The 22328-nt window shown below is 37.1% G+C and overlaps 1 protein-coding gene across 2 annotated transcripts in view; it reads right to left on the bottom strand.

Moving 5' to 3' along the window:
• The window catches only part of EPHA3 (EPH receptor A3), a 242460-nt gene that overhangs the window by 73923 nt on the left and 146209 nt on the right, over positions 1-22328 (bottom strand). For both annotated transcript variants that reach the window (XM_072431795.1, XM_072431785.1), the window contains exons 4-5: positions 19537-19692; positions 17635-17970 (exon numbers count right to left, since the gene is read on the bottom strand). In XM_072431795.1, coding sequence (XP_072287896.1) covers positions 17635-17970; positions 19537-19692 — 492 coding nt within the window. The remainder of the gene's footprint in view (positions 1-17634; positions 17971-19536; positions 19693-22328) is intronic.

Consider the following 22328-nt stretch of genomic DNA (forward strand, 5'->3'; position numbering starts at 1 on the left):
CTAATAGGGCGTAATTTTGATTTGTCATTTGAAAATGAGTTTATCCCTAAAAGTCATGACCGGGTATCCCTAACAAAAGTCTATTTGAGATTGTTTTTCTTTTACTTCTTGAGATTAATTCAATTCTATCTATTTTTTAAAGACTGTGCTACTTAACCAAATTACAAAATCATGAACCATGACTTAAATATTAGCATCCCTTTGCAGCACTTTAACTTTTCCAAGCACAATAAGCAAACACTGTGACTATCATTTTTAATGATTCCAGGAGACTAATGACTTGTAAGCAATCAGTCAATGTTAACCCAGGAGGACTTTTCAGGGTTGCCTTTGGGAGTTTTTTTGCTGTTAAAGCTGTTAACCACATTACAAAAGTATTCCTGAAACCTGAAAATGATAAATACTTGTGTTGAAAGTGACCTTAAGTAAAACGGGAAGGAACTTCATGAAGACCAGATCTCTGTTTAAGACTGCACAGAAAACAAATTATTTCACTGTAATCCCTAATCAGGAGGTAGATGGATGGGTTTAGATTATGTTAAGTCAAAGGCTGGGCTGTGGTTGCAATATTCATTTCTTACTTTGCTATTTCAGTGATGATGTTATGAGGTATGATCATTCAACTGCAAAATCAATCTAGCAGACTCTAGAAAAATCTGAACTGGAACCATGAAACTAATTTAGTTCAACTATTACTTCTACAGAGCACAAACAGAGGAGTCGACGGAAGTTTGCATAGGAGTGCTGCAAAATCTGAACTTCTCTCACCTACTTTAAAAAGCCATGTGTTTTGTAAAGATGTACATACAACTCCGGTGATGAGGAGTCCAAGATGTTACTGAGTGCCTGTACAGGTGTCAGGCACTTGTTTGACATTTAATATTTCTGGCATAGATTTCAGGTTTACTACCGTCTGAGTGATTGCTGATTAAAGAACAGTACAGCTTCGATGATTTTATTTAAATGTTGATCTATAACTTGCAAAAGCTCTGGATGGCGCCCTGGATGGCAAAAGCTCTGGAAGTGTTTTACAAGACACAATGCTATAACCCGGCCAAAAATGTGCAGGTGCCTGCACAGGAGATGAGTTTAAATAACATAATCAGGGATTAAATGGAAAAAGAAATCTGAAAAGTGCAGCAAACCAAACCAACTAATCAAAAAAAATCTACTGATCATTTGATACTACATGGTTGCACACCAAATAATCTCCAATAACAGAAGGGAATTCACTTCATGATTTCACAATAAATTTAAAGGGGTATTTACATATATTTTAACAATGCTCTTTATGGTACCATGAAAGAAAAGGAGGCACAGAAAGGAAGAGAAGATATAAAAAATGTATTCTTAACCAAGCCTTGAAGATCAACTCTTAATAATTTTTACCAAATAGACTACTGCCCCGTTCCGACATTAGTTGAACCCGTTAAATGTTCGAAATTAGAACATAATGGTAACTTTTGCCTAATCCTCCAATTAATATTCCAATGAGCCCCATAAACTGTTTCAGGATTTTACTTTTAAATCTTGACACAAGTGCTCAATATCTTGCATTTTACAATGCACTGTGTGCACCACTTTGCTCTTCAGTTTTCACATTTTCACTGCTCTCAGATTTATTTCCTCAATTTTCTTAGTTTTACATAATTGTCTTGATACGGCAGTTGTTTTGGTATGAGAGTAGTAAGTCTATTCATGTCTATTCTATTATTTTTGGTTAGCGTTATCTCCATTGAATGTGGATCAGTGCTGGTTTCTCAATCCTGTTTTTTTTAGCACAGACTTAGTGTTGATGTTTCCTGTACTGAAGGTACAAATCCTGCACTTTCTTTATGTTATTAATTTCATTTCCTTTCCTTCACATTGTGAGAGAGGCCATGTCCTCTAGGTGACACCAGGTAAGAAGGTCTGAATATCCTGTAGCTAGAAGATATGCAGGATCTCTGTCAGATTTGAAGAATATAAAGATGACAGCTTAGCCAGGTCTCTATGTCATTCATCAACATTCTAAACCATGTAGCAGTGCTGACAACACTATAATGCAGACATACTTTACTGTACATTGTCATTGTCTTGGTTTCTGTGGTTTCAGACAGTTCTGTCAAAGTATGTTATGCTGGTTACAACATTATTTATTTGCACTGATGAACTCAGAGGGCAAATATTAAATACCAAGGTATAATACATAGGGAGTTGTTTTACCTGTCTATACAGTCTTGACCTGTACTGATTTGTTGATGGAGGTTTAGCAACACTTATAGGTCTTCTATCTCTCCCAGAGTAAAAGCAGCAGGCTGATAAACTCACCTCTCTCTTCTTTTAACCACATACTACCTGCATCACAGAACAACTGAATAAATAGTGATACTGATTCTTCTTCCCCCAATCTGAACTTTTATCAGTTCTGCAAGACACTATTATCAAATTCAGGTACCTACATTGTTTGTAGTAAATAAACACACCTAAGGATGTAATAATGAATAAACAACTATTTTTATATCCGCCTACTGTTTTGCTTTATTAGGAATTGGCACTGGATGCTTTTGTTTATGCTAACACCCTGTAAGCCTAGGCATTGCAGACCAGTGTGCCCACACTTCTAAGGTAATCACCCATATCAGGCTACACGTTATTAGCCTTGTTAGCCTGTTGCTTACAAAGACTGAGGAATCTGTCACACCGTTAATGTCAACGCTTAGCCTGAAGAAAAAAAATGCCAATTGAGTATAACAGCTGTTCACTATCACTCTTCCAAACAAAGTTCATTATAGTGTATGATTGGGTAACAGCTGTGATTTCTATAACATCAGTGGCTGCTAGCATCAAATAGCTGCAGAGAAGTATGAAATTGTGAAAAGTCGATCATCATTTTACTGTACAGAGTGTTCTGTTGAATTTCCTTTATAATAGGAGGAGATGACTCTGGTTTAATGATTCATATCTGTAATTCATATTAAAAGTCAGGAGGAGGAAATCTGAGAAGTATTATTTGCAGTCGCTCAGGAATGTTGGGACGCAGGGGGTCAGCCTAAGATTGCTTTGCACTCAACGTTCTGAGCAGATTCTTGATGTGGTAGCCATGTGCTCTCATTGACTAGGGAACTTTTTGACAGGTTTGTAGAAAATCTTCTAAAAAGAACAGTATGGTACTTTTTAATAAGTACTACTAAGGCTTCCATTGGTAAATAAATGGAAATGGAAGATGGTTTCCATTAGGAGACCAAGGAAAGGTTCTTGTGGAGCTGTCTAATGCAGAGTTGGATAATAAAGTACTTTAAGTTACAGTCGAAGTATCATTAGTGAACCTGCCAGGCATGAAAAACAGAATGTTTAAAAGCATCTCTTATATTTGAATTGACAGAACAGATAACATTAGAGAACTTTGGGTCACCTTCTGGAAGACACTGCTTAAATAAAAGTAACTTTTTAAAATGAATTGAAAGTTATCATCATAATGGAGACTTATATTAAAAACTTCTTTGCAGAATGATATTTGCTTAGTTTTCATCATCATCCAATATTTTTGTATTGGCTTAGAGGACCTGGAATGGCTATAAACCTTGTTGTTACACCTCAAAAACAAGCAAAGTCTGCACACTGAAACTGGCATAACCAGTTTACTACTAAAATTATGAACAAAGTAGAAAGCACTTTTCTCATTAATTAACTTGGCGTTCAGCTTTGGGTCTGGGCCACATTTGACCTGACCATCAGTCATTCCGACTGAAATGAATAATGTGAAACATTGATGGTTAGCGATTGGATTCCACAGTAAACCATATGCTACACACTATACCTGTCATTAGCCTTAGGAATCATACTATATTATGTATAGCTATATAATATGGTTTAGCAAATCTGGCTAGCAGACTATGACAGCTGTCACAGTCTTCCAGCATAATTGGCATAGCCTGCTATACCGGTCAATGACATGTATAGTAAGACTCAGCAAATCTGGCCAGTGGAACATGAAATTAGAAACCCAGTGAAGTCAAGGACAGAGGGAAATTTGACCAACACCACATAACATGTGGCCCATCTAATCTGGCCAGCAGACTATGACATCTAGGTGGAGGGCTATGACAGATATCATAGTCTGCCGGCCAGATTCACTGATTCTTATGCCATGAATTATTGGTCAAATTTGTCTCTATCAATGGCGGGATTTACATTCAACTACAAATCAACCCAAACCTTGGGGTCTAGGGCAATCTGTTGGCAAGTCAAACAGGTAAATTCATCCAACACTACTCATTAAATGGAGAGAACTTTTTAGCTGTCATAGTTATAATTTAATTTTTAACTGCTTAAACATACAGTGCATTTGACTAGGTACATGTTACAATGACTGTGCATGATGTAAGTTCTTTGTTTTTAGATGCTCCTATCATTTATATACAGTAAAAAATGACTGCAGTATGATTATAGTTTTACCAGAATAGTTTATTCTCTCTTTCTTGTTTAGACAAAATATTCCCAGTAGGCTTTACCGGCTCCTGAGTGAAACTGAAAAGTCACCTTATGCTAAGTGTCTTGTTGATGTCATGACAGGAAGATGCAGGGGTGACATATATAGCTGATATATATATAATGACAGCTATAGGTGACAGTCACAAATTGTGATCCTAGTCAGGCTGTGGTATTAACGTTAGCTTTTTAGCTAGACTTCCAAATTTCATATAATAACACATAGGAAAGTGGTGTCTTTTGTGGGAGCAGATTTGGATACAAGAATTAAAGATTTAAACTGCTGCAATGTTTATGTTTGAGATGTAATAGTTAGCAAACGACCAAATGATCCTTTTTATGCTTCATACCAAAACACTACTCCACTACTACGCTCATTAAAAAGAACTCCAATTTTCTTTTGAAATCAATACACGGAGCAATTATAAATTGTCAAAAGAAGCTCTTTGGTTTCTTAATGAGTTGGTCATTCAGGTAATTATAGTTAATATCACTATTACATAGTTATGATTACTCATTAGATGAAAATTGCCTGGGCCACACCGATAGTGACAGACGTGGACAAGGTTAGTGGAGTGTAATATCAGGAGACTTAATGCAGAAAATCTAAAAGACTTTCTGAGATTCCTCGACTTCAAAAGCTACGTAAACACACTAGATGATTGTCTACAAAAGCTAGCATGTGTACAGCTGTCTTCAGATGGTGACAGTAGTGAAGAATAGTGCAGTGAGATACATATGAATACACCTTGCAGAATTTTGCCAGTGATTCCTAACTGAACTTTCCTCACCTGCTACCTCAATGCCATCACATTAACTGAAACTTTAGGGAATAGAAGAGAATGTGGACTCCTCCCCTATGACATTGCTTAGGTTTAGAAGCCATTCCTTGGACACAATCACATGAAAGCGGGTGAGATATCTCCACACATCTGAATGGCTGACATCTCAGGTGGCAGCAGAGGAGAAAGAAGTATCTTTTTGATGTCTAGAGCAGCAGAGAAGAAAGCAACTTTTAGATGTCTAGAGCAACCTGTGGTCCTGGAGAAAATTTTAGTGGTCTGTGGTTTTGGCCGGTGCACCTCCCAGCAGGGTCAAGAGAATGACCCTGGTTGGGGGGGGGGGGGCGCACTAGCCAGAGCCATGGACCATGTCTCTCGTATGCATCACAGGCTCAGGATGGTGGGCAGGTTGTGTCTCTGGACACAACCCACCTCCTTTCCCATCGCAGGTCTGAGTGGGTGGATTCTGGCATCATGATGTCACTCTGAGGGAAGTTTCTTCATCCAGAATCCATAAATGTATTGGTCCATGATGTCCAAAAGTTTGGGGACCACTGGTCTAGAGGGATGCAGACAAAGTAGCTTTTGTAACAGCACTGGAATCATACCTGGTGGGTGTAATACAGACAAAACTTACTATTTAAAAATCAGTGTGAAAATAGACGTAGTTAAAGCCAAAAGGTCACCAGAAATTGATAAAATTCTTGCAATGTATATGGTTCACCCAGAAGAACATATTTTCTAAACATCTTAATGTGAAGCTACATAGCAATGTGCCACATGAGCAGAAACTTGTCATGATCTGGCAAAGCTCAAGCAGAAGTATTATCATGTCAATGTCATGCAGGTATTAAGACAAGCTAGCTGTGCTGAGTTCACGCAGGAGACTAGCTTATCAAGTCATATTCCATAGAGAAACAAAGTGATCCCTCTGCATTTCTTTTGTGAACTTCACTGGCAATTTCCAAGCAGTTTTTGTTTACAGCAACTGCTTGGAAGTGAAAAGAACGCAAGAGAAAAAAAAATGTCTGAACATGCCCCAGGTACAGTGCTATCAGGCATTTAATAGACTGCAGCTGTGAAAACAGTTCTTAAACCATCCATACGCTATATCATGTCATCAACAGACTTTTAATAAGCCTACTATCTGCTGAACCTTTTTATTAGGACCAGTGGGAGGAAAATAAATACATCATGTAGTGAACATCTGAGCCTGAGACATTATACACCTCTTAAAGATATAAATATATATCGCGGCTTATGTGCAAGCTATAGTTAGATCATAAACCAAAAATGCATTTAACATTATCTTTAAAAGTGGATGCTTCTAAGCACTAAATTACTTGGCCATCGTTAGTTAATTCTGACATGTTTAATATCTTGGGAAGAACATTGCATATGAGACCATTGCATAGCTTGCGGGATTGTTCCCCCGAGCACGCAGAAACAAGAAGTAACTTTAGAACTTTGTAAATACTTTTTTTTTATTATCAGACAGGTTAATTGTACCATTGCTTCCCTTGTAGTAGGGAAATGTCATCTATATTAGTCTTTAGGTTTTAAATTCTGTTTGGGGGATACAGTCAGAAATTCCTTTTAGCAATAATTCAGTCACTGGAAAGTCAATGGAATCAGGTACATATAAAAGTTATATGGGAGAGACAGGATGAAGGAAAGAGTAATGATTCAGTGAAAATGTTTAGAGAAGCTTTTCTTAAATTGACGGTCTTAAATTGACCGTTCCAACTATCAATAAGGGCTATGTATAGACATTTTCCACCTTCTCTTAAAAGATGGGTCGCTTAAACTACACTGGGGAACAATTTTGAACAAATTTTTTGTTGACTTCAATTTTTAAGCTTATTTACACTAAAATAGATATGCTGATTTTAAAAGTGTAGTTAGTTTACTTCTATCACGTTAGTTTTTTTTCGCCTTTTATTATTGTGATTACTATAGAGTGGATTTGTATAGGCTAGTCATTTACACGCAAGACAGTGTGGTCAAAGGTTGTGCGCTGCTCCACGTAGTGAATAAGCAAAATTTATTTTTCTACTTACACACGTATTTCCTTTCTTTCAGATCATGTCTGGCTCTGCTGTTTCTCGTCGTAAGCGCCTAAACAACCCTGATTCATTTGTTATATCTGTGGCAGTTTCACCATTCCCAGTCAAAGGGCGAACATCAGCACATTTGTAGAGCAAGCCTATTTAGCAGATTTCAAAGTTAAACTTGGGGATCAAGATAAGTCTTGGGCCCCTCATAAGGTGTGCAAACAGTGTAGAGGGTTTACGGATCTGAACAAAGGGAACACGTGATAAGCTGCCATTTGGTGTACCTATGGCTTGGCGAGAGCCAGGAGATCATTTCAGTGACTGTTACTTTTGTATAGTGAACACTTCAGGATATAACAAGAAAATAAATGTAACATAGAGTATCCTAGTCTACCATCGGCTATACACCCAGTGGCTCATTCCGATGAAATCCCAGTGCTGGTTTTCATTACACTACTCTCTCTTGAAAAACATGATCATGATGATGAACTAGGTGACAACAATGATGAAGAGTTTGAAACTGAAGAGGACTCTGTTCGTAAGGGATTTAATCAGCATGAGTTGAATGATTTGGCACGTGATTTGAGACTATCGAAGAAGGCTTCAGAACTCCTAGCATCAAGACTGAGTCAGAAAAACTTACTTAAAAAAGCAACAAAGGTATCGTACTTTCGAACCAGAGAAATTGACTTTCTGCAGTTTTTTAGAACTGACAGTGGGTTTGTGTATTGCCATAACATACCTGGTTTAATGGAGGAATTGGGAACTCCAATCTATAACTCAACTGAATGGCGACTTTTCATCGATAGCTCAAAGCAGAGCTTAAAGTGTGTCCTCCTTCTCAATGACAATATATTTGGGTCAGTCCCCATTGGCCATTCAGTTTGACTTTGTGAAGAATATGCAGATATAGAATCATTGAGTTGTTGCAATATCACCAACACAATTAAGTCATCTGTGTTGACCTTAAAATGGTATGCTTCCTTCTTGGTCAGCAACGCGGATACACGAGGCATCCCTGTTATCTGTACATGTGGGACAGCAGAGCTCATAAGAGGCATTGAGTGGAAATAGAGGGTACCCTGTATCAAAAAACTGGATGTGATAGCAAAAAAATGGGGTCATTTCTGGATTCACCACCCAAAAATTAGTAAAAAACAAGCGTAAGGTCTAACTCAACAAAAAATGCTTTCCCAAGTGCTATTTTATTGAGAGAGGTCATTAAAATCTACATGGTCAGCCCAAATTAAGTAGCTCCAGTATGTTTTAGTCAACTTGACCACAACCCTGTTACCAAAAATGTTTTACAGTTTTTTAAGTCAATCTCTGGGCAAAACTTGCCTGGAGATCTGTGGTGTCAAAGTCAATAAGGTTGACCTCCTAGCTAACAGCAAATAAATATATTAAGTTCTCAAGGCATGAGAACAATAACCTACAGATTCAGGCTGTCTAGTGCTTAAAGAGACCCTGTTACCAACTAAGTATTTTAAATGCTTACTCCTTTTTTTTTCTGTTCCATAAAGTAATTTGTATTCACTTGCCTTTGAACTTGCTTTGTATTCACACGCCTTTGTTAGAAATCATGATTTGTTAAATCCCTTGAAAAACCAGCTCCCTCCCTGCATGTCATTGCCCTCTTTGCTTTGAGAAGCATCTACTTACTCTCTGTATCAGCCAATGTTCTCCACTCTTCATCTTACCTCCCTACATAAGCTTTTCTGTAGCTTTTGAGGGCGAGTCAGGGAGGGGAGTAAAGTGAAATGTTTAAGTTGCAACTCTGAGTCTACTGAGCCTGCTCACATTGCATCAGAAATGGTGGCTCCCAGAAGCCTAATGGCTTTTGAATGTCTATACAGGGGAAACATTTACAGGTAAAACACATGCATAAAATATATTAAAATTAATGGTCTGGGGGCAGTGTCCTATTGTCTTTTGTGTCATTGCTGTTTACATGTCATAGCAGAGCATTGAGGACACACCAAGAAATATCCAGACTAAAGGTTTTTTTTGAGGATGCTTTTTCTGTTACATAAACATTTCATATGAAATATAGATCAAAAACCCATGGAAAACTCACTGCTTCACAATAATTGCTATTAAAATTGGAACTGAAATAAAAAGATGAATAACAAATTTCCATCCCACTGATTACCTTTTGTTAGGCTGCCATCTAAAAAAATCTATCTAAAATATTCAGAAAAATATCCACTTTATTCTTAGATTACATTGGATTAGAAATCATTCAGCCTAATTAAAGTTGTATGGATACCTTAAAGCTGAAGTTCAACCTGGTAATATTTTCCCAACCCCCTTCCCTTATCCAAATCAACAAGACGATGATAATTTTAATAAAATCTTTGCTACATGTCTTATTTTATACCCAGTGACTTTGTGTTTGTGCATTGCAGGCAGATCATAATAAAAAGGAATAATAAAAGAGGATTGAAAGTAAGGCTCGGGAGGACGGGGCTACATATTGGTAGATGTCTATCAGTCAGGAGTTAAGACAGGCTCTATATGACTTTTTACAGCTTCCAATGCACACCTTATGGAAATCAACTCCATGCAATGAAATCAGAGTAAACTTTTTTATTGTAAGAGAAGAGCCTGCACAACTGTGTAATTCTATAGGAAGGTTGAATTTAGAGTCATCTGACTCCTGTAACTGCATTCCGCTTCCATTTCATGCAACTGTATTATTGTTTGAACCTTTCATATTTAAGTAAACTGAAGATACTCATATCCCTTAGACGTCAGTTATTGGATTTTAGCTATTTTGGCACGTTTTTCTGATGTGTGCACAGACTTTACAGTTTATAGGAAAACTCCTAAGTATCTAAAGTAGCCTAGCTGCAAAAGATGGCAACCAGATTGAAATATTTGATACAACTGGGTAGGCCTAAAACTGATCTTTACTATAATAATTTAGTTTTAAGTATAACATTTGTTTACCTTATTCGGTTCTCATTTGCATTATAAGAAAACTTCCTTTTTACCAAAAACCCTAGGGATAAAAGATGAGGAGGAATCCAATGGCTTTTATGGATACTGGTGCCTTAAAACTGAAATAGCTAGCATGGTTCAATTGCAATACATGTCGTGGTTATGCAATGTACTATTATTATTATTAATATTATTATTATTATTATTATTAATAAACAGGATTTAAATAGCGCTTATATATAGCGCTTTTATTAAGAGCTTACAATCTTGTAGGTACTAATATAAGATTTGGCCCTAAATAAGTATATTGGTAGTTTGACAGTATATGGAGTCTTGCTAAAACTGGCCACTGTTCCTAACTCATATTGGGACTTGCATGTCAACTGATCAAAATAATAAATGGTAGGAAGTTTTTATACAATCCATTTACTTCTATATCATAATCCTTATTTTTGTATTCAGGTAAGAGGAAGTATCAGTCAACTCAAAAAGTATATTTAAGGTTTGACTGAGCATTGAAACGTGCTTGCATGTCTAGTTTCTGAAGTTAGGATTTTGGTCTTAGTATACACTCCCTGAGGTTTTTGATTATTAATTTTCACTATACAAGAGATATCTAGGATAAAAACACAATTACATGGCTTTATAATGGCTGCAGTAACTGGAAAGAGGGGAACTTTGGTGGTGATACATTGCCAATAGTAAAATATGGAGAAGCTAGCAAGTGATAAAACTTATTAATGATCTCTAAAAACTGAAGGAGCTGCCTTACATTTTCACACATATTCCTAAACTTAGTTCTTGTTACCTGTTTCTATTTAGAGGAATTGAAGTGCAATTAGCAAATAAAAGGCAGATGATGAAAGATTTAATAACTCATTCTTTCACTTTCACTTTTTCCATAACTGTAACAGTTTGAAAACTGATAATGAGGGTTTACACAAAATCAGAAGACAGTTTGACTGTCATAATGCGTGTCCACCTAATGAGCATTTCTAAAACATTGTAGCTATTAATAAATTACTCTTGGCATATTGAAGAATACTGTATACTTCCCCTTGCACAGGAATCACATAATTTATCCAACAATGTCTACAGATAGCCAAGGCTTTCAAAAGTCTGTAAAAAACAGCTAATATAATAAGAAATAAAGCCCCTCGTAAATTAAATATGAATTGGATGTTATGTCTAACAGCAGGATGTGAAATTCTCTAGAGAGTCACTTCAACATAACTATGTACTTAATTTCCTTTTCTTATTCCAATAAAACTAATTTCTGCATTTCTTTTCGATACACGAGGTGAACAGTGTGAAATTTAGCACTGTAATATCCTTTCAGAAAGTGCAATGAAGGTTTCAGTGTTTCAGATTTTTAGTAGATTAATTTCCCGTAAACAGAAAGCTGCATTTGGTGTTATCATAGTTTATGGGTATGCAGCAGTGGACCTATTAATCAGGACTGCAAAAATACACACTAACTACACACTACACACTAACTAGAAGCTGAATTGAATCAAATTCTTACGGCCAGCAAAATTGTTACACAGAGTAGAAAAACATAGTGTGATCTTTTGGGACACATTGAGAATAAAAGGTTAACAGCAACATTTGGCTAGTAAAGATTGCCATATATTCCAGTATTGGAGAGAAAGGGTAGTGGATGATCCTGTCCTAGAGATCATTTTTAAATAGTGAACCTTGCATGCCTTCATGTTTCAAAGATTGCTTCTATTTGGCATTTAACTTGTACATAAACCTAACATCTATTTCCCAAAATATTTGGCATCATGCCTCACTGTATAATGTTTTCATAAGAAAATTCCTCTGGGCAGCCCAACAACCAACTGAAGAAGCTTGCATGGCAGGCTGACAAAGTCAGTGGTAATTACAAAGCAGTGGTTTTGTGTTTTCAGCCTACAGCAGTATTATTGTTACTGGCAGGATCTTTAGGTAAGAAACCCTCAGTTTCACAAAAAAAGAATTGGTATTAAAATGATATATAGTGAGGAATGATGCCAAACTTACTGAAACCATTTATTGAGTTAACAAGTACTTTAGTTTCTTTACATAATCAGTGAATGGATTAAGTCAAAACTGGTTGCTCCTTCCTACTGCAGACCCACCAATGAACCTATTCTCTCAGCAGTGGGAATTAAAAGCCATCTATTGGTGAAGTTTTATATATGGGGCTCTTTGCCATGGGAGTTTTTAACATGTGCTTATTTCTTGCTAAAACGTAAGAAGTCACGTCCACTCCTATATTCTGCTTTCTTTTCACAACCATATTTGATATTAGTTTGGCCCATAAAGACCTTACAGACGGCTATGGGTGTTTTTATTCATCAGTTTCCTTGGTTGTCAGTCCTAACAAATTACCTGCCTGTGGAAAAGTGATAAATATAGGTAACTATCTTCCAAAATAAAAGACATAATGACATGCTTGCAATGGTTTCAGGGGATGCGGGTATTCCTTGGCTTCACAATAGAGGATGAAGGTCATAGATGCATTTAGAGGTTATGCCTTTAAAGAAATTTAGGATACGGCTGGTCTAGAGTGCTAGGGGTGAAAAGGGGTAACTGTATGTAACTGTTATTTATCAAAAGTTAATCAAGAGCTGCCCTGCCTAACCAGTACCAGGGACGGGAATGACCTTTCCAAAACCCCATCAGAACAGTTACCTGCAAATCTACTGGTGAGGCCACTGTCCTGTATGACCCAGGCCAACTCTGATACTAAAATATCATAACTGAGCTCAGCCAGGTCAAAGATAGGCGTCCTGTTAAAAATAATGCAAAACACACAAGGAAATAAACAATTTCTTTAAATTTTGAACAGATGCATTCCGTCTGCTACTGCCACTGTTTTTAGCATTATTTTTAAAGGTTTTTAGCTTTATATTTTAGACTTTTGAGCCAAAACTCTCAAGAGACAACAGAAAAGTGAATTTTCCAATAAACATGATCACAATTCTGCAAGCATTTTATTAAAATAAGTTACAGCATTTAGTGATATTTCATTTCACACACCATTTAAAAGATATATTTTGATGATTTCCTTTATGAGCTAGATTAACTAAAGTGCTATTTTGGCAAGAACGTGAATCCAAGGGGTTATACGGGAATCACACCCATAAAAATACTGATATTTAATTACGGGACCTTGAGCGTGCATGCAATTTCTTCTGCCACAGTTATTTTATTTTTATTTGGGCAACTACAATGGCCCAATATTGTGTTACTAAAGCCACTAGACTGAAATTCCAGTCATTTACTGCAGATTTAATACAGGGCTTCTATTGTTCCAAGGGCTACATTTACAGTGATTAGAATAGACAATCCTTGGTTCTGCATTAGAGCACTTTCAAACCTAATATTGTACTGCAGGTTGTGTCAGAGAACCATACACCCAAACGTCCCACCATGCCCCCTCCCCCCCATACAAAATCTTTTACAAAACTACTAGGGTTACTAATTTGTTATAAAAAGTCTACTCAATTGCCTTTGATTTATTACTTTGTGAAGTGAGGTTTAATACGGTGAAGTGAGATTAAATAAACCTAGACCTGATTTGCTGAAGGTAAAGTAAGGTAAAGTCACTTCAAATATCTAACATTTACATTTTGGTGCATGTGATTCAATGTTTAAAGTGAGAATAGGTTCTAATGACCTTACATTATGTAAATCAGACTCAGTAAGTCTTTTAACTCAACTCGAGCAAATCTGTTTCTTTACCCTACATGCGAAATACCCCAATCCCCAGCACCACATATTCCCCTTATTAAATTCAGTTTTGCAGTAGGAAATTCAGCTATGTGTATGCTCTGTAAGTCTACGTTCTATAGGCCATCAAAAAAATTCCGAGAAATATAAATAGAGCATAGATGTAAGGCTGATTTGTTCTGTAAATGTGAAAAAATGGTGTATCAAAATTTTGCTGAAAGCAAATTAGAGACCCAGGACTTGGGTCCCATGTATGGGTTCCAAGATCCTTAAACTCTCGCTTCCCTTACCATAAAACCTAATGGAATGGTGCTGTGGCATCCAACCATCCATACTCTTGTGAACATACTGTAATTGTTGGATTGAAAACTTGAAATATGTATGGTAGCAACCCATGATATAATGGGTCCAAAGATCCTGAGAATCTACTTCCCCTACGGTAACTAAGTACACATTAGAATGGTAGTGTGAATCAAAACACTAAAGTGGGTATGATAGGGACCCGTTATTTATGGCGTCTAAGATCCTTGAACTCTGCATTCTGTAGAATAACTAAACACCTAATAGGATGACACTATCCATTCAGAGAGAATGCTGCTGGTTGTGTTGAGTCACTGCAAGTCCTATGTAAATGGTAGGAGATGACTTCACTGTCTTAAACAAGGTAGAAACATTTCTATACAGTAGACAGCAGCAAAGTTCATGTGTCAGATGACACAAGCCAGCACAATTAAGACTGGCTTCTCATCTCTAGCGCATCCTAGAAGTTAACCAGCAAACAAAGCATGTCCTTAAAGAAAAGCAAATCTCCTAAATTCCAGTCCGTTTGTCTTCAGGCTCTGAATAATTGAATTGCTCAATAAGAGTATTCTGGGTCAGATTCTTGGGAATCATCTATAGAATAACTATCTAGATACTGATAGAGATAAAACAGTCGTTTTTTTTCAAACATATTCATTTTATTAACTGGGGCACTCTCAACCTTATGCAATAAAGCAAAAAAAAAAAAAAAACAATGTTAAACAAAGTTATAGTAACTTGAAATCTAGAAGCTCTGGGTTTTTGCACTTTGCATCACTGCTCTTTGCTCAGCTGTATAAAATAATGCCATGTGATATTTGTTTATATATAAGCGGTGAATCTATAGTATAACTAATAATCAGAACCATTCTACTTTCTACAAAAAAAACCTGTATGCCCAAGATCAGGCATGCACAGAAGGAGCAGCCCGAAGCCTCCTGTGATATGTGACACATATACCCTAGGAGGCTGCCCGTTTCCCCTTCAGCCTTTACCACCATGGCAGTAATACAGAATAGGAAGGGCCCTCCCAAAAAATGTAAAAACAATTTTAGAACAAAACCAACAAATCTCTTTTATCATTAAATAAAAGGGCTAGACACCCCTTTATATAATGTTGAAAATGTGGTGATATGTCCTCTTTAAGTGAAATGAATACAGATTTGATACTGTATATAACTGCATTGACACTGTACACACTGCTTTTGTATAGTGAATAAGGTTGAATATTTGCAGACAATGTTTATAGGTGAAGTTGTTTTATTGCTTTGATACATTACCTTATAAACCAATTCCTAGCCACTGACATAATTTTTTAGCCTACTTCCAAAATCTATTATACTGTAATCATGGGAAATTGCTTCTTAAACACCAATTTTCATTAACATTTACTCCACTATCTTTGTTACAATTGATATTCAGTCTCTTTTGTATCCACAGAATGCATCCACTTCCTCTGAAGTATGCATTTTATAAATAGGCCCATTCAGGATGTGTCCGGCAGAATCAGGTTTCCTAAATTGTAAGTAATATCTGGCTCCAATTTCCTCTTGTAGCTTCCTCCATGCGTGTTTTAAGTGGTGACTGCACTCTTAGCATTGACCTGTGCAGCCTTAAATATTTTCCTCTACTGCATTACCCTACGATTGATTCGGAATTACTAGCTGGGAGCTGATGTAACAAATTGTAGTAATTGCAGATTCATTAAATGTTTTGTGGTAGCCAAGAAAACGAAACGTTAGGAAGCAATCGTAGTTAATGATGACTTAGACCACTGGATATTTCACCAGCCAATCGATTCCAGGATGAAAGACTGAATTTATTTGCTGTAGTCTATTTGTGTGTGGAAAATGCTTAGGTAAAACATGCATGAATATCAGATTGGACAAACAGTATGGTGAAAAATAAAATAAGCCACAGAAACCAATCAACAAACTAAAATAAAAAAACGCTGTACTACACCAAAGTGTTATTTGTTCATAAGGATTGCAGCACTCTGCAGGATCCCCATTATGCTGCAATAATAAAATGTAGTCAAAATTGAAAGCTAAACCTTGTGATGCCTATAGGGAACACAGCTTTGTACAAACTAATTCATAAACATGTAAACCTTTTTTTTTTATCTTGTCCATTTTGCTCTTTTAAAAATACCACCAAATTGTTTTGTAATGCCGATCAATATGTAAAAAATACCTGTTGGTTTTGCCAGACGTCCTGTAAGCTGATAACATTCTGTTATGAAGGATCATAAAATTAAGATGGGGGGGAAGAAATGAGGAGAGGTCTGTGCTCCTTGTAATGCATTAGAAACAACGTAGGTAGGGCTGATAATGCATATTAGGAATTTTGAGTTGTTACCGTACTTAGAAAAAGCAGAATGTTTAAAGCATGTTTTACCGGAGAAACTTGGGGAAATGTGCACAAGAGAAGCACTATTTTTGCCTTGACATATGCTTTCAGTTTTTTTATTTTGGCAGTGCTGTGGTGTACCAATACACCCCTATCCTTGATGCTATTTGGGAGATCAAAGAACTCCTGCTCATGATGCAGTAGAGAAAATTGTAATAGTCACCAATCAGATCCAAAGCTAGCTTAGAAGTTTTAGACTAGGTTTAGTTGGGTGGTGAGCTTGCAGTGTGGCTCCTGTCAATGTTTTATGTAGCATCTCAACCATGGGGAATGAATGGTAGTAGTAAGAAGTTAAGTGTGGCCCACTGCTGCCCACTGTCAAATTTTCACACAAGTACATTAGAAACGTGTGATTACTGCTTCCTTATGCCTGGAAACACTACATATATCATCTCCGCCAAGGCCGCAATAAGGAATAAATGGTGGTGGTAGTGAGTACATTAGGACCTGGCATAGCATTTAATGGTTGCCATGTGGTTGGCTGGCCTTGAGCCGCCTCTGGGAATTTCTACTCCCAATGCCTGTCAGAATTTAGGGTCAGTATGGCTGGCAGCATTGGATTTCAAAAGTTTACTCCTATTGACGCTGATATTTGCACTTTAAGTCCTGATCACTGATGCATGTCACTGTACATTATAAATTGTTGTCATTTTAGGTTTTTTGCCTAATACATTTTTTTTCCACTTTTTTGATCTTTTGCTACATCTCAGTGTTGCTGATCTTCTTAATTTCTCATTCAGGATTTCCTAATGAAAACAATAATTGACTATGGCTTGCCACTCATTTTCAGAAACCTGAACATGGACCTTCCTAGCAGAATCATAAATTACTATTTAAAAGAAAGCAGCATATTTAAACGCAACCAAAAAAATCTTGGAATTGATTGTTACATTTTTTATGTAATTTTAGAGACTAAGAATAATATACCTTGATGTGGAATAAGGAATAATACTCACCAGCCTGGTTGGTTGTGATGCTGACAGCGGCAATGTGTCTTGTCAATACACTCTGGTCAGAGACCCCATTTACTGATTCAATTTCAAAAGTGTAGTTGGTGTGTGCCAGTAAGTCTGTTATTGTCACAGTGGTGTTGGTAAGCCCTATCTGTCGGGGAAGAAATCTCAGATTTCCTTTGCAGGCTTCACAAAACTTTGTGTTTCCTCCACATTTTTTACAGATCACGTTGAAAGTGATGTCCTTACGACCCCCAGTGTCCAGTGGCCAGCTCCAGTCCAGGATAACAGATGTTTCATTAATGTTAGAAATAAGGTTTCTTGGTGCAGAGGGTGGTCCTATAAGGAAGAACAAGGATATTGGTTGATAGGAAAATACATTTTTAGTGTGCACAATTACTAAGATATATTAGGATATTATTGCAGTTAGTGATGAGTTAACTTAAAAATCTGGTTGATGGCAGGTTTTCCAAATTTCAGATAATATAAAACCCACATTTAGTGCAAAAGTCCAATAAAGGTAAATTTTCCTAGTTAATTCTAGCTAAAGTGATAGCAGACAAACTACTACCACACTGAGCCAGGCATTGCCAAGAGGATTGGGGCTCAAATGGCAACATTGCACAAAGCCCAAATCAACTCAACATAACAAATAACATTCCAGATCAGGAAAGAAAGACGTACATGCCCCCAACCCCCCTTTTTGTACCAGACCAGGCCATGTCATTTAAATGTCATTTATTTAGAATGGCACCCCAACATATGAGAATAGTAGATGCCAACCAACCTGCAATACAGAGCAACATAACCCATACAATTTAAATGGCACCTCAATATAAAAGTATGGTATGTACCATCTGACCCACACTGTAACGTAACAATGCATTAACAAAAATACAGTTCTTGGTTTTGTTTCATTACCAAACATTGAAAGCTCATTCAAAATTACTGGGCTGGCCTAAACTCAAGCAAGGTAATGAATGAAGTACAGCATGTTAACATGTATGAAGTAGCACACTATATTAGAACAGCCAGGTCTAAAGGGACCCTATTAAAGTCTACTCATTTCCTTTACAATACTTTGCCTTTCAACAGTACATCAACACGCCCAGGAAAGTACATGGCTTAATAAAGAAGGTGGCAAATTTAGAAATGTTTTTAGGAACCCTCAGGGCTGCTGAAATGAATTGCAGGTGGCTGCCCACTTCTTGCAGCCCACTGACAATTTGACACTGTGTGTTCTTCTCTAGTCCTTATTTTAATGGGCATGCAGTGCTTACATTTATTAAACCTGCAGCAGCCAATGCTTTTGTACGGTAGTTCTCTGTGGCTATGCTGCATTACATACAATATCCACCTGCAGGCAACTATTTAAATCTTACATTGACATAGAACCCAAACAAAGATATCTGTAACTATGTAAATATTTGGTTTGACTCTACTCCTGATTTTCTGTTCCTGATTTGGCTCAAGTTCCTTATTAAATGTTAAAGTCTGCTTGCCCCTGGTTACAACTTTGCTTGGTCAGTGATGGCTGTGGGCTATATGCCCTAAGCTTCCCGATTTTCCACTTCTGCTTACCTGTTGTCAATTCTAACTTCTAGTTTACCTTGACTTTGCCTTATGATTCAGTTTTCTGCCTTAACCTGTCTTACTGATCACTGTTGTCACAAGGCAATGCCGAGGGCAACAGCTGATGAGCTGCCCTGCAGTCTCCATTATTACGAGCTGTATACAACATCAGACCTCCTTAGACTTTGAGCCTTGTTGGTAACAGAGGATCCTCAGCTTAACATATCAGTTGAAGAAATATAAAGCAAGGTAAAAAAAGAACAAATAATGTTTTATGCACATTGATACAGTAGGTATTATAGCTTTGACTTTTATGCTATAGCGTATACATACTTGTACATGCCATAGACGGAGGGTCTATATCAGCCCGGTAGTAATTCTTCTCACAAAAACAATGTGTGGAGCCCTCTTCCTGAGTGAAGCTGTGTGGGGGGCATTTGGCACATTTAAGGTTCCCAGTAACTGCCTTGTAAAATCCCGGTCGACAGGCTGAAAGCAAAATGGAAAAAACATAAGTGTAATCATAGTAATTAATGATATTAACAAAAAAAAAAACATTTAATTACCTTTGCAGATTTAAAAACATTAATAACACCAACTGTTTACATATTGAACATGTAAAAAAGACTTAAAACAAATTGCTGTCAAACTGAACAGATGAAGAGCCTCAGCTGCATATAGCCATTGTCTGACTTAGCCGTGTAATTGGGGGTCATCGATGCACCTGTCCAGCATTTGTGGGAGAGAAGTGCCAGTCCCAGAACCAGAATGCAACCTAGATGTTGGGCAAGAGCAGCTGCCATCATTTATTTTATGGGTTTTAAGCTTGATGTTAGATAATATTAAATATTTTTGGACACATGGTCATTAACCAGGAATTTTAGATTGTAATACCATTGTTGTGTTGTGTCAAACCTATTGTTTCCAGTTATCAACCAATGCAAGATCTCATCAGTCTAGGAAAACCCAACATGGACTATGGAAAATTCAATGCCATATGTGTCATTGGCAGACCTCAATGTGCATGAATTCTCTGAAGATTCATGGAAGAAACAATCTCTTTACTAACATCACCAGGTGCATTCAAATTGAGCTTATTTACTGTGACCAGTAGACCATAGCAAATACAATTATAGTAGATCAAAGCCATAACTAAACATATTTAGTTTGTAAAAGCATTGTGTATAGTAAACAATCATCCTTTTTTCATTTATATCCATTTTCTTCCATTTCTATCTTGTTTTAAACTGAAGTGTTGCCGATACCCTCCAGCTTCTTGCTGTCATGTAATGTGAACATAAATGCACTCTAGCAGTAGCTGTTCATCAATGCTCATGGAGGGTTTCCTGGATGTGACAATGGTGGACCATACCAACACAGTGGACATTGACATGGTCCCTTGCCCTATCCACTGCAGGCTTGTGTAACAGGCTAACAATGCAGTAGAACAATGGGGAGATAGGGGTAGAGTATTGTCACCCATACAGTGCTTGGGAGTGCTTGAACTAGGCAGAATTAACAGGTATTAGGATTTGAAAATTAATTCCATACACATGCTAAAAGTTAAATTATGATTTGGTGTTTAGATTTAACCTTACTGTAATTCTTCTGAAGATGCATGTTAGCAGCCCATCATAATCAAAAGTCAAAATACCCTCTGTTTAAGGGGTACTATATAGTTTTTAAAGCGGAAGCAGCTAAAATGGTAATTGCATCCTGAAAGATTTACCTTTTGTCTGTAATTCCTCCTGAAAAATACCAGCATACTTATTGGTATGTGAGAGTGTGTAGGCATTCCTGGACTCACAACCTCATATCATATACTGTATATCTGCAGTCTAAAATCAAAGGCACTGGTGTCTTTGTTTTAATAAATTTGGAGTAAGATTTGGTGAGATCACTAACGTGCTGCTTAATGTTCTCCTTGCTGGAGGGTTTCACGTGAGGAAGCAAAGCCTTGCCACAACATGCCTGCCCCCAAACAGAGACACAGTGCAGGACAAAGCATGGTAAGTCTGTAATAGGGAAAAATTACCTGCATGAAAATCACAGACAATAGTGGTGACTAGTTCTATGGTATCTACCTTCCTTTTTTAATACAAGAGCTCAGAGCTTCCAGAGTTCATTTACTTTTAAAGTCCAGCAAAAATACCTCTTAGAAATTAGCTGGAAACATTTAATCCATTAACACAAATTTGGAATATGAGGTTTCTTTTTTTTAAGTGGACTTTGGCTTAACTCAAGATATTTTACAGTAACCGAGAAAAAATATGTAGAATTATTTGACACGATCGTGTTACAGTGTGACTGGTTCTGTACCATAATCTATAATGAAAAGCAAAACACTTGCAAACTTTCACACTTTTTAAAACATGTCTAACATCTTCCGCTCCTTTTAAAATACAGCAAACACCTCTCTTGCAGAGGGAAATGGCACTCAGATTACCACATTGAGAAAACTTCCCCGTGGTATTTACAGCTACACGACACAACACCTAGTGACATGACAGGGCGTAGTGTACATTATAAGTACACCATTGTCTACAGGGAGAGATATGCCACTTTTGAGATGTATACAAACTCTTATGCTGGAAATGAATTGTTTGGAGCCATGCAGTCCAGAGTATAGTAAATCCCCCCGCCGTACCTCTGGTTTCCTGCACACATTACATAGGGCTGTGTGAAAGCAGCATTGGTCAGGTTATTTTACATAAAGTATCTTAGTGCGGATGACTATGTTTACCATTTGTTTGATGAATAAGCCCTTTATCAGCCTTTTTATATATCCTATATATCTTTATAGGGAAGCTTAACAGATAGAAACATGGGAGATTATTTTATTGAATTGCTTTAAAGTGTCCTTATATGCGGATCAATGGAATCATAGAGTAACTGAACAACATACCTTTCCATTTGTCACTTTGCTAAAACTGTCTGTAGTCTGTAAAGTCCGTAGTATAGCTATTGGCACTGATATCAATCTACAATTTTGGGTGTGTGGAATTGTGTACCTCTCTGGTGTTTTGTCCTGATGACCCCTACATCACTCTTGGGTCGTGCAGTGACTAGAGATCAGTGGAAAGAACCATTGCATGCCGCATGTCTGATAGATTCAATTGGATCAA

Source organism: Pyxicephalus adspersus, chromosome 1 (genome assembly GCF_032062135.1).
Source record: "Pyxicephalus adspersus chromosome 1, UCB_Pads_2.0, whole genome shotgun sequence".
In the NCBI taxonomy this organism is placed as follows: domain Eukaryota; kingdom Metazoa; phylum Chordata; class Amphibia; order Anura; family Pyxicephalidae; genus Pyxicephalus; species Pyxicephalus adspersus.